The sequence below is a fragment of the Oncorhynchus gorbuscha genome, linkage group LG07 (assembly GCF_021184085.1).
Source record: "Oncorhynchus gorbuscha isolate QuinsamMale2020 ecotype Even-year linkage group LG07, OgorEven_v1.0, whole genome shotgun sequence".
NCBI classification, from domain to species: Eukaryota; Metazoa; Chordata; class Actinopteri; order Salmoniformes; family Salmonidae; genus Oncorhynchus; species Oncorhynchus gorbuscha.
The window spans coordinates 34,475,807-34,487,876 of record NC_060179.1 but is presented as its reverse complement, the minus strand read 5'-3'; the positions used below and the strand labels follow the sequence as shown (position 1 = coordinate 34,487,876).

The following is a 12,070-nucleotide window of genomic DNA, read 5'->3' as shown; positions in this document are numbered from 1 at the left end:
TGTGTGTGTGTGTGTGTGTGTGTGTGTGTGTGTGTGTGTGTGTGTGTGTGTGTGTGTGTGTGTGTGTGTGTGTGTGTGTGTGTGTGTGTGTGTGTGTGTGTGTGTGTGTGTGTGTGTGTGTGTGTGTGTGTGTGTGTCCGTGCGCTCACACATAAGGTCAAATATAGGGCGGATCTTCTTTTATAGTTTATGCTTATGGGTAACCCATCGCTTTGTGTTTTACGAATTTACCACACTGGACTGAATATGCGTAGAACACATTTTCAGAGATTTCCCAAAACCAAAAACAACAGATTTCTGTTTTAGTGTACATCCTTTTAACTTTAATGGTGAAGCGAAACAAAACAAAAATACTTTAAAATAAATTAGATAGAAAACTTAGCCACAAGCACGTTTTTGATTTGTACAACAAAGCAATGCAACATATTGGTATCTGGATTTCCATATATACAGAATAAAATATAATTTTATTCCACTTGTTTCAGTGTCATTTATTTTGTATTAATAAAATAAAATGAAAACAAATACAACCACATTTTTTTTCTTCTTTTTTAAAATGTTTTCTCTATTGATATTTTTGTATGCATCAATGCACAATGTAAGATACATTGTGCTTCTATAATGTTTAATGAGTCTATACTTCAAGACACAACTTTGTGAGAGAACGTTTCGGTAACACTTTATTTGACATCCCATTTTAAATGTGTATACTTTGCATGGTATTAACCAATAATCTATGTGCAATGGATACTTTCTTGGACAGTACTTCAACACTATCAGCATTGAAATAGAATTCAATACAACTGGTATCTGCTGTATCTCGTACCAAATGGTATATTGTGAAGCTTGTGTCAATGAATCTCAAGGAAGCTGAAGTGTAATGACAATGTATTAATAAGGCAATTTCTAAATAACTACCCGGTAAACAGTGGGCAGTAAAATAAAGTGTTACTCAGTTTCGAATTGCTTAATTTCAGACATCGAAAGAAACCATCCCTCCAAACAATTTGTTTTACTTGTTGTAAGATGGGACCTTCCAATATTTGGTGAGATATTTGGAAATATTAAACTGTTTTAACTAGATCTTCAGGATATTTCCAAATTCAATGGACACATTCATTTTCCTCCAAAACACGACAACATTGGCCTTCATAAGTGCTTTTTTTCAGTTACATTAATAATACACTCTCCAACAACATAGTAATGTGTGAAAAACATAGGTCTGAGTGAAGCATTATGGGAAATGACGTTTATGTGCAGGAGCTGAAGGAATGTTTGGGCACTGATGCTAGGCTATGCTAAGGCTAACCTGGAGGTCTTTGTGAAATGATTGCTAACAGCCTCACAATGACGGTTGGCAACGCTCACACAAACTCTTTGGTGTGGTCAAAAAAATGCTGTAGTCATAAATGTGTCTACGTGTTCTCAAAATGTTTTAAACTCATGTGCTCTATTGATTTGTCCATTCATAAGTGCTTTTTAACCTCTTTTAGAATACCATTTATATTTGTGACTAGGCTGATCAGAATGTTGGTATAGTGCAAACTGAAAACGTTCGTAACGTTTTTAAAAACAATAAACAATAATATTATTATCAATAACAAAAATTATAATAATTATACATAGAGAAATGTTTGGTTCCAGCATCTGGTCAAACTTGTTTCTTTCAAGTATCTCTCAACACACACACACCACACACACACACAAACACAGGCACACTAAAACAAACGAAAAACATAGTTTAAAAAAGTTTTCCTTTTTTATGTTCTGAAAAAGTAAACAATTGAGAAAATGAAACAGGCTAAATAAAAATACAAATTGTAATACTTGACAAGTTGCATAGTTTTGAGATTTTTCAGGCACCTCATTCGCATGGTCTCTCGTCTTGCAGTGCATTAAAGGAGCAACTACACCGTATCTGGGTCACATAAATATCCTCTCACCTCACTCTCTTTGTTTTGTAACAAAAATATATTAAATATTATTTTCTTTTTTTTCTGAAAGTGCCGCAGAGACTTCTCTGAGTTGTAGATACCCCCTGGACTTGCCGACGACCGGAGAACAAGCCAGTCATCAAGTCCAAAAAGGAGTCGGTCTTGACAAGTGTCATGCGCTTAAGAGAGAGCGAGAGATAAAGGGAGAAGGGGAGAAGAACAGTGACTCAATGCATTCTCCTTCCTTCATCTACCTCCTCTTCTTTCATTTAGTTCTTTCTCTCTGGGCATGAGACCAACCTCCCAGCCCCTCTAGTTCCGCTAGGCTTTTAGGAGCAGCCACACTCCTCTACGACCATGTTCTGGATATCCTTCTTGACGATCTTCTGCTCCTCGTTGTAGTAGAGCATGGACATGGCGCGTAGCCGCGTCGGCACGCAGCACGACTTGATGTTCTGGAAGGGTGCGTAGCCCCGTATGCGGTAGTGGTTGATGACAGTGGAGTGGAAGGACAGCGAGGAGCCTGTAATGCTGGCCACGTGGCTGGGGCAGTCGCCTTCGCAGTAGTTGGCGTGGTAGCCCCCTGGCGCTATGATCCAGTCACTCCAGCCAATGTCCTTGAAATTGACGTAGAACTGGCGCTTGCAGCAGGCACTCACCTTGCCGTCGCACTCCAGGCCCCGCTTGCGGCGCCGCCGTGGCTCACCGCCCTCACCCTGCTGCACCACTGCCATCAGGAAGGGCCGGTGGGACTGCTCCCGCTCCTGGCCGCTGCTGGCCGACACCAGGATGGGCGTGGCGCCAGCGTTGGCACACAGCGGGCAGGAGACCCTCAAACTGAGTGTACTGCCGCCGCGCTTCAGCAGGGCCTGGACGCTGGCCGAGACTGGAAAAGTGTGCCAGCCGCTGCGCCGCGTGTCCACCACCTTCTCAGCCAACGGCACCGGCGCCGTCTCCTCACGGCCATCTCCACCACGGTGCTGCTGCAGCAGGCAGATAGTGACCTTGGCACGGCTGCGGTTGGTCTTGGCTAGCCGGAGGAAGATCCATACATTAGCCTGCTCCACCAGAGACAGCTCTCCGCCCTCCTTGGAGATGAGGAAGTTGACCGCGCCCTGGGAGTCGCCTACAGAGGAGAAGTAGAGAGAGGAACGGAGGATTAGATTAGCAAAACTCTGTAATAAAGTCTGAGCTCATATCAGTGTAAGTGAAGGCTTTGCTGCCTGGTCCTTGAACTGCAACGGCCACATCTGAGTCTGATGGGGTGTGATAGGGCCACATCAATGGGACAGAGTAATTTTAGGCATGGAGCACGTATCATTAGCATTGCCTTGCTTGACATGACTTCACACACAGTAAAGTTCTGGTCTGTTTTTTTTTTCAATTAACTTTTTGGGGTTCAATAAATCAGAAAATGTGGGGACGTCATTTGGAAATGAATGTGTTATGTGCAATGCTAACAACAAAGTGAAAAGTATTTACAGGAGAGAGTCAAAATGTACATTTTGGGTACAACATGCAAATATGTTTTGTGACATGTACACAGTCACTCACTGCACACACACACACACACACACACACACACACACACACACACACACACACACACACACACACACACACACACACACACACACACACACACACACACACACACACACACACACACACACACACACACACACACACACACACTCATTCACAAGCACGAGCAAGCACATGGCATGACACAACACAAGAGGACTGTCCATGACATACTTAACAAACCCATCACAGAATATAATTTTGTGGTTTAAAAACCACAACAGGGCAAAACAAACTTTGTGTCAACTTTACTGGCGATCGTTATGGCAGCACACAATAGCCAGTGGCAAGTCTTTCAGAAATGTACAGAAAGAGGTTGAAGGATGTCAATTATTACCCATAATAAGTACCCTTTTCACAGGCAGATGTGAATTCACTTGTGATGTGGCAACGTGTCTTCACTAGTGTCACTATGGGAGGCCTGCTGGTGTATTTGAGCTCAAATCTCTCAGCTCTGGATCAAAACTGGCTCATGTCCATGGCCCTAAGCAGAGGCATGGAGCAAGCCTCTGGAAAGCTTCGTCTAACAGATCATTTAGAACGTCTAGGCTAATCCCTTGCATTTACATAGGCAAATCTTTACAAAGTGATGTCTCAACAGCACATACTGTAAAGCTCACTTTCTGGCTGTTAACTTTGGCTCTGTGTGCTCAGAGTAAGATATTCCTTTCCTCTCTTTTTTTGTGGACAGACACTGCGTGTTGTTGATGAGCTCCGTGTCCACAGTGGCTGTGATGTCATTATTAGATGGGTCTGTTTTTTTTAACTACACAAATGTCGCTTGAGTTGGACAGCATTTGTCATTGTAGACTCTCCCTCGAAGAAATCCCAATGAGCCCCAAAGTATTCCTAGTACTTCCATGGAGGTCATCATCAATGCTTTCTGTTCGTTTAGCCCACATTTGGTTGTAACAACAATGGCGACAGTTCTCTCTCTTTGTGTGTGTTTTTGTGCGTGTGTCCACAGACCATACCCATCTGTCCAAACACAGCCGCTGCATCACAAACGCAGCCTAAAAATAATGGGCGTTTGCCAGCGGTGGCTCCGTCCATTGTTCCTTCTTAATCCTGCACTGGGGCGAAAGAATGGGACTTTCGTTAGAGTTTCCTAAGCTGTACAAACCAAAGGGGCCCTAACCCAATGAAAACCCGCCCTTGGAAGTACATTTGAGTACACCGCTGCTCAACATGGTCCCTGAAAACATTTGTGAGAAAAGAAGGGGGAAAAGACTAAAGAGAGGTACAGTAATCCCTGAACAATAAACACCAATTGTGCTGACAAGAAGGACAGTTTGCGCAGCTGTCGCACACACAAAGATAGAAAATAACATTGACACATTCCTACCTCCCCCTTTGCTTGTCTTCAAAAAAAGGAGATGGAGTGAGGGATGGGCACAAATACCTGAAAGCTTAGAGGAGTATAAGTGGGGGGGGGGGTTCTCTTCTATCCAAGTACTCTCCTAATGAATGTGTCCAGTAATCCCACTCTTTATCCAGTTTACATTTGGCGGGAATAATGGCCTTTGAACTTTTTGATCCTTGAGGTTCCAGTCATATTTTATGGAGTTCTAATACTCCCACAGCCACTCCTGAGGCATCATTTCCATGAAAAAACATAACAGCCAGAAAGATGCCACTATAACACACTATTGAGGCATATCTTGTTTACCAATTTACGAGAAATGGAAATTGTTTTATAAAGGTGTACTGCCTAATTTGAGGAATGCCTAGAAATTCACATAAACTCAATCCTATACAATCTGTGTCATTTTATCAGATTTCTTTGCAACCTAAGGTGAACTGCAAGTTGCGGTGGAGATAGCAGCTTTAATACCTGCCAACTCAAAGTCCACTAGTAGACCTACTTTCAGAGCAGACTAAACAGAGTACTTTTTTTCATATTTGCCTCTTGGCAGCTGCAATTTTTTAAGAGTTCTGGTTTGATAGATCAAGCACTGAAAGATTATGGCTTAATGTATCCTGGACAGCATCAGGTATAAACACATTTTATTTGTAAATATCTGAATTATATGAATGATCATCTTGATAAGTAAAAGGCTAAATGTATTTCTTGAAAAATGTAACGTTGTTCACAGAATTGTATTTGCATTTTTCTCTGAACGTGCCAATCATCTCATTCCTCCCAAGTGGATCGCTCTTCAATTTCGTACTTGCCTGCTCTAACAGCCATATGTGGCTCTCAAGATGCTCCAGGAATGTTCCTGGTATGTTCTAATGACAATGACAGCAATGTTTGGAGAGCTCTTGTATAAATAACCCAGTGTTCTATGAATGCCATTAGGATATACGTTAGATGTTGTCATCCACCAACAAATTGAATTTACATTTTAAGAATGCCTCTAAAACATGCATTGCAATTGTCTTATAATAAACTTGTAAAAAATGTTGGAGGCTATCTCATGTGTACCTGAAGTCATTCCAATAGCATTCCCTAAACACTATTACAGGTTACAAGTCTAAGCCTTGGCTCATTGAATAGCACATTCATTAAGGGCAAAAAAGACAGTCAAAAAAAATGTATCATAAGGAACAAGGTTTTGAAGTGTCTGTCCTATATCTAGGAGATATAGGAAAAGCTCTCGAAATATTTTTCATTTTCTGGACACATATTTCGCTTTCTTTGTTGGCACAAAACCTCCAAACTTCCATTATTTTTTTTACCGGAACCAGGTTACCTTCAGACAAGTCCTAGGACACTTGTGGGGGTCGAGAGCAAAACATATAGTTGTCATTTTAGTTTTTAGGCCAAACAGTTCAGACGCTAACGTTTTCATGACAAGACCGATTTTTGGGACGTATATCCTATTGCCATTCATAGAACACTGGGTTATTTGTACAAGAGCTCACCAAACATTGCTGTAGCTCGGCCACCTTCCACCGCAGATGCCCATGCAAAAACAAAAAGGATTTAAAAAAAATATATGTTACTTAGATTGATGCACGGATTTGTAAATCGTAACCCTTTGGAAAAAGTCAAACTAACATTCCATCTTGGCTGAGTTGATCAACTGATCACCGACTGACCACATGAACCGCAAAGGTCAGTTGTGCCATCGGTCAAGTAGACCCTTTCACCCTTTCACTTACTTCCCTGGGAGAAACACTATAACCTTTGAAGACTGGGAGACACTCTGTCTCTATCTAGCTGCTTTATTAGTCATTTCTGTTTGGCTGTGTGATAAAAGAACTAGAACCGTCTCTTCAATCAACGTTTTGCCTGTCTTAGAGTCGGGACATTTTCTTGACGCGCTTTTGGAGTAGGCCTTGGCAGCATAATCATAATTTGGAGACATCAGAAATGACTCTGTGTCAGCCATGTCACGCCTAGGCTCTTATAAAGGGCTTTGGCCTCACATTTCTAAACATGTTTTATTGCTCTGACTGCTAGCAACTAGCACCATAATGAATGGTAGTGACAGCATTGAGGAAAAAAAACTTTTGAGAATTTTCCTTTTTCCTTCAATATGTCTTTGGGGCATTTTTTGTGTTCTGCTTTTAGCAGCACTGATGGTTCATTCATTGCATATACAGATATAGGATCTTAATTTGATCACCATGTTGCAGGATAACTTTTTTTGCAATGCAGTAAATGTTAAACTTGTAGTGTATTTGACATTTCAGACTTGATGTATTGCAATTGTCTTATAAACTGGCTAAAATGAAGATCCTACATCTGTTCCCAAAGGAGAGATGAGACCATAGATGTGGGAAGTAGGGGGAACTGAGTGTGCAGCTCCCCCGACAAAATGAAAAATAATAATAATAATAACCCCCCCCCCCAGCCATGGATGACACAATATCTAACAGTAGTTAAACCTCTCAACCATGCAGGTTGACAAGCCAAACAAGACACTCAAGGTTATAAATGCCAATTTAGGCTACAGTACAAGAATGTGCCATAGTATGCCATTTTGGACCATAATCTAAAAGTAAATGAAATATTATTGGAGAGGCATGTGAAGGGAGCCACTCTTTTGTAACTGATGTGGAATGTGACCAAGTCAATGTCAGCCTCTCAAGTCCTTGTGAGAGGAGTCCTTGAGGTTGATAACTGTGCTGAATACACAAAATACATGACCGAGGAGGACATTTTATTGGAACAATTAGTTAACTTACACTTAATAGGCAGACGAGAGCTGTTTTCTCATACAAATCGACATGTTAAAAATCTTCTGTCTAATGCTTATCTCTAAGCCAAAACACCTGTAGTCTATGTAGCCTAATCAACATGGCCGGAGAATGCGGTGCAGTGAGAGATACACTGTGACCGGAAGATAAATGTGGACATCGGAATTTCACTAATGATGTGTTTAATTAATTGCTGTCCTCCACGGGTAGGTGGGTTGAAAGGGAGAGTGAATGCAGACTGTGGAGGAAATTGGCACTACCAGTATTCAACACTTTCCCCCCCAGTGAGCAAGGTTTTTTCATGGGAGACTGTCCCAACAGCCCAAAATAATTATTGAGGCCCATATTCCGTTGAATGAAGCAATTATATGCAGCAGAACACCCCTACTGCACGGTTAACCCTAGTTATTTACATGTTTTTTTATTATTATGAAAGACCCCCAATCGGAAGTGTGGGAGTCCACTCTTACTTTTTAATCTAAAGATCATTCAAACGCCTATTCATATCAAACGGGAATGTTATGGTTTCTATATTTAAGCAATCAAGTGCAGAGAACGTAAATGTGGAACCCAATGGTGACCCACACAGAAATCTGAAAGATTTCTTGAGTAGCCCACTCATGTAAAACTACTCTGAATAAAGATGATGTGACTAAAGTCAGGCCACATCAATTTCTCGTCCCAAATGGACTTCATAGAATGATTTACTACTCACAGGCTGATCACTTGGGCTTTGAAATAGGTTAATGATTAAACATTTGGTCTCAACGTATTAGCTGTGACTGCATCCAGTTTAATTCAACTTATTGAGGAATAGTTTACAGACAATATTTGTATAACCGTGGCCACAGTATGGGCAAATGATGCACTCTAGGGATACGAACTAGACTGTATCCCCATGTAGTGTGTATGGGCATAGCATGGTAAAGCCTTGCTAAGAGATGTATCAGTGAGAAATGTAGGCATAAGCAGAACAGAAAAAATTAACAAAATGTCACTGTTGGAACTATATTTTCAATTGGAAATGTTGCATATCTTTTAGGCTTTGGTGTAATAATGTTTTGTCTGTCTGTTGAATTGATGTGAACTCGAGACATGGTATTTATGGTGGCATACAGATGTAGGATCATAATTTGATCACTTTTTTGTTGCTTTATTTCCACTTTAAAATGTCTAACTTGATTTGCCCTACAAAAAAATGCATCAACCCCCACACAAAATCTTCCATGAATTGTAATCCACATCATAACTCACATTTCCTGTTACTGCAGGATTAACTACAGGATTATTTTCCTCCTGTAGCGAACTGGCTCAAATTTGTACTCCCTGACTCAGGTATTCCTAAATGGTTCAACTGTTCTTTGAAGTGTATGCTGTTGAAAATGTCAGGGAGGGAACCTGGCTTCAGTAATGACCAGCATAACATATTCTACTGCAAGGAAGGTAAGGAAAGTATTTTTTGACTCGGCTTTGTTTCCTCAACCTCATGACTCACATAACCTCATGACTCACATAACCTCAATACATGAATCAATCAATGTAAAATTATTTTAACACGTTTTTTCTCCAAATTCTGAATTGCAAAGTGTTGCTTTCACTGCCATGTTATAGCAACTTGACAACTCTTTCTAAGTTTACTGTAAAACACATTCTAGAATAAACATTTCTAGAATTCCTAAATGAAAGCTATTTAACTACCACTAAACTAGAAGAGCCTACTTTGAAAATGTACATAGTTTTCCTAGAATTCTTTGCTTGTACCTTAGGTTTTTTTTTTACCACATAACAGGAACAACAACTTGACATCACACAAGGGAGGAAATTCTCATTCAAGTCTAAGTATTGGTTTTAAACACACACTGTGTGGGATTCGCTAAGTGGGATTCGCTAAATTTAGTCTGTCAAGTCTTAGTGAAGAGTGGCTCTTGAACTCACTGCAAATGTAAGTCATGACTTGGAGTGTACATCCTTTACACTCTCATCCAAGCACTCCTCTCTCTCCCCCTGCTGCGACATAGACCCAAGACCACTCAAAATCACCTTGCCAATTATACAGTGCTGTATTTATGAATCCAATAACCCTGTCTCTGACCCTTTCCAAAATACTGTACCGTTAAAACATTCTGCACCTTCAATGACAGTCACAGTTTGCATTGCAAGGAAAAAGGAACAATGTTCTTTCGCTGACACAGTTCTGCTTTTTCTATATCCCATTTCCCCCTCCTGGACTATCTGAGGCAGAGCAGACCCAGATCTCTCTACACATCACACGCTTGACAGCACCTTTGAATGCATCACTCCACAGTCAACAGCCATCTTTAAACCCGTCTTGGAAGAAGGAAAACGGAGTAGAGGCAGTAACTGGATAATAGTTATTATTTGTTTAACCTGAGGAGCCTTTCTTTCAATAACTCTCTTTCTCGCTTGCTCACTCGCTCTCTCTCTCTCTCTCTTGCTCTACCGTTTCTGAGCAAAGCGCTAGCTTGGTCTCCCGGTGCGACCGCACTACTCTGAATAACTTCACAGCTGAGGGACTCAAGCCTGGGGGATTTCTAAGCAGATAATTTGGTATTCTTTAAATCAGCAGGAGGTCATTAAGGACCTTAAGGGAGAGGTGGCAGGGGAAGGGGAGGATGCAAGCACCTCTCTGGGTAGAGTCAACAGGTTCAACTGTTCTATCGCACAGGTGGAATTAAGCAGGTAGACACTACCCCCCTCCTCTCAAAGAATTAGGAATTAAGAATTAGGTCTGCAAACCTGCCGTTTAGCAAGGCTCCTTAAACAACACTTTCTGTTGTCCTTTCTATCACTCTATCTCTCTCTCACACACGCACGCACAATCAACCCACCACACACACTTGTGGCACTCACCAGCCTCTGCAAAGGTAATGATCTCAGTCGTCTCGGCCATGTCAGCGGGGTCGAGACGCCCGTGGCCCTCGTCCTCAATCTGGACGCTGCCGTCCTCGGCCACGCGTCCCACATGCAGCTTGCGGATGGCATTGAGCAGAGCAGCGCGGGGCACCGGATGCGTGACGTTGGGCCGTGCCTGCAGGTGCAGCATGTTGAGAATGTGCCTCTTCACCGCCTCCACCACGTCGGTTTTGCCGCCGTCCTCCTCCTCGTTTAGCCGTGCCAGGGCACATGACGGACAGTTGGTGACCTCCGGTGCCAGCTGGGATTGGGACTGGGTTTGTGGTGGGGTCTGGCCACCACCCATCGCTAAGGAGTCCGCCATGGGCAAAGAGCTGCCACCGGCGCAGCTATGGGTAAAGAGCAGAAGAATCCCACTCAGCAGGGGCAGAGGAGACATCCTTGATGAGACGAGGTCTGCTGTCCGGACAACTAAGAGCAACTCAGCACGCACCAACTGGCAGGCGAAATGATGATTGGCGGAAAAAGAGTAGGTCCTCCTGCCAAAAGAGGGGTGGGGGAAATCCTCCAGACAAAGTATACTTAAAAACTCTGGACAAATAAATACTAAGACTTGGACTAAAAGTTTTTAAAAAGTGACACATTAAACTGAAGGAACAAAAAAATATAATCCTTGTATTGAAAAATGAGAGATGGATGGAGATGGAGATGTGTGGACAGAAGATGGTCTTGCAAGTGCTGGAGCGGAGAGGATGGCTGGTCCTTTGGGAAGTTTTGTGTGGGAAGGGCAATCGTCTTCAGAAGGTTACCCCAGGGAAGTGGAGTTCTCTGTAGAGGTCTGGGAGTGCTCTCTGTGCTCAAGTTGAATGGTTTTGTGAGAGTGGGCAGGGCTCTGTCTTTGCTGTTTCTCTCTCTCTTTCTCTCTCTCCCTCTGTACTTCTCCCTGTGTCTTACCGTAATTATACCTTCCTCCTCCCTCCCCTTCCTCCTGATCCCACCCTTTACTATCTCACTACTTCTGACTCATGTGTTTCACTAACTTTGCCTTTATTTATTTATTTTGGATTGTACTGTGTCTCACAGTGGAAGGCTCGCAAACGTTTGAAAGTGCTTTAGTGGCAAATACTTTGCACTTCAAATGTTATTTTATCTTGTTGCTTTATCTCTTGTTGCTGCCAACCTCAACTTGCTCTGTTAAACTCACTTCTGTTAAATTCGAACAAATGGTTGTTGAATTATTTCTAATATAAATGTACACATTTGTTTGCATTGATGTACAGTAAGAAGTTCTGATATGGCTTGTGTACATGTATTTAGACTATGTTAAAAGTTGAAACTCTTACAGTACAAACATTCAACTCATTTTGTAGATGGGCATGATTAACTTGTCTGGTTACAAGGGCTTGATAGTATACAATATTAGGATTTTGTTTAAAGGACTTGTGGTCACCTTAAATGCAGAATTTGTGGTCACTGGTAAACACCAATCAAAACACAAAAACTCCACAATGCGTCAAACCCACTATTAC

At 42.0% G+C, this 12,070-nt stretch overlaps 1 protein-coding gene across 1 annotated transcript; it reads right to left on the bottom strand.

Annotated features, from left to right (window-relative positions):
* Positions 1-306: 306 nt before the first annotated feature.
* inhbaa (inhibin subunit beta Aa) lies at positions 307-11,470 on the bottom strand. Its single transcript, XM_046355111.1, has 2 exons — positions 10,539-11,470; positions 307-3,060 (listed from the first exon to the last, which is right to left on the bottom strand). Exons 1-2 carry the CDS (start codon positions 10,978-10,980, stop codon positions 2,264-2,266), a joined length of 1,239 nt encoding a protein of 412 aa, XP_046211067.1. The 5' UTR covers positions 10,981-11,470; the 3' UTR covers positions 307-2,263.
* Positions 11,471-12,070: the final 600 nt, after the last annotated feature.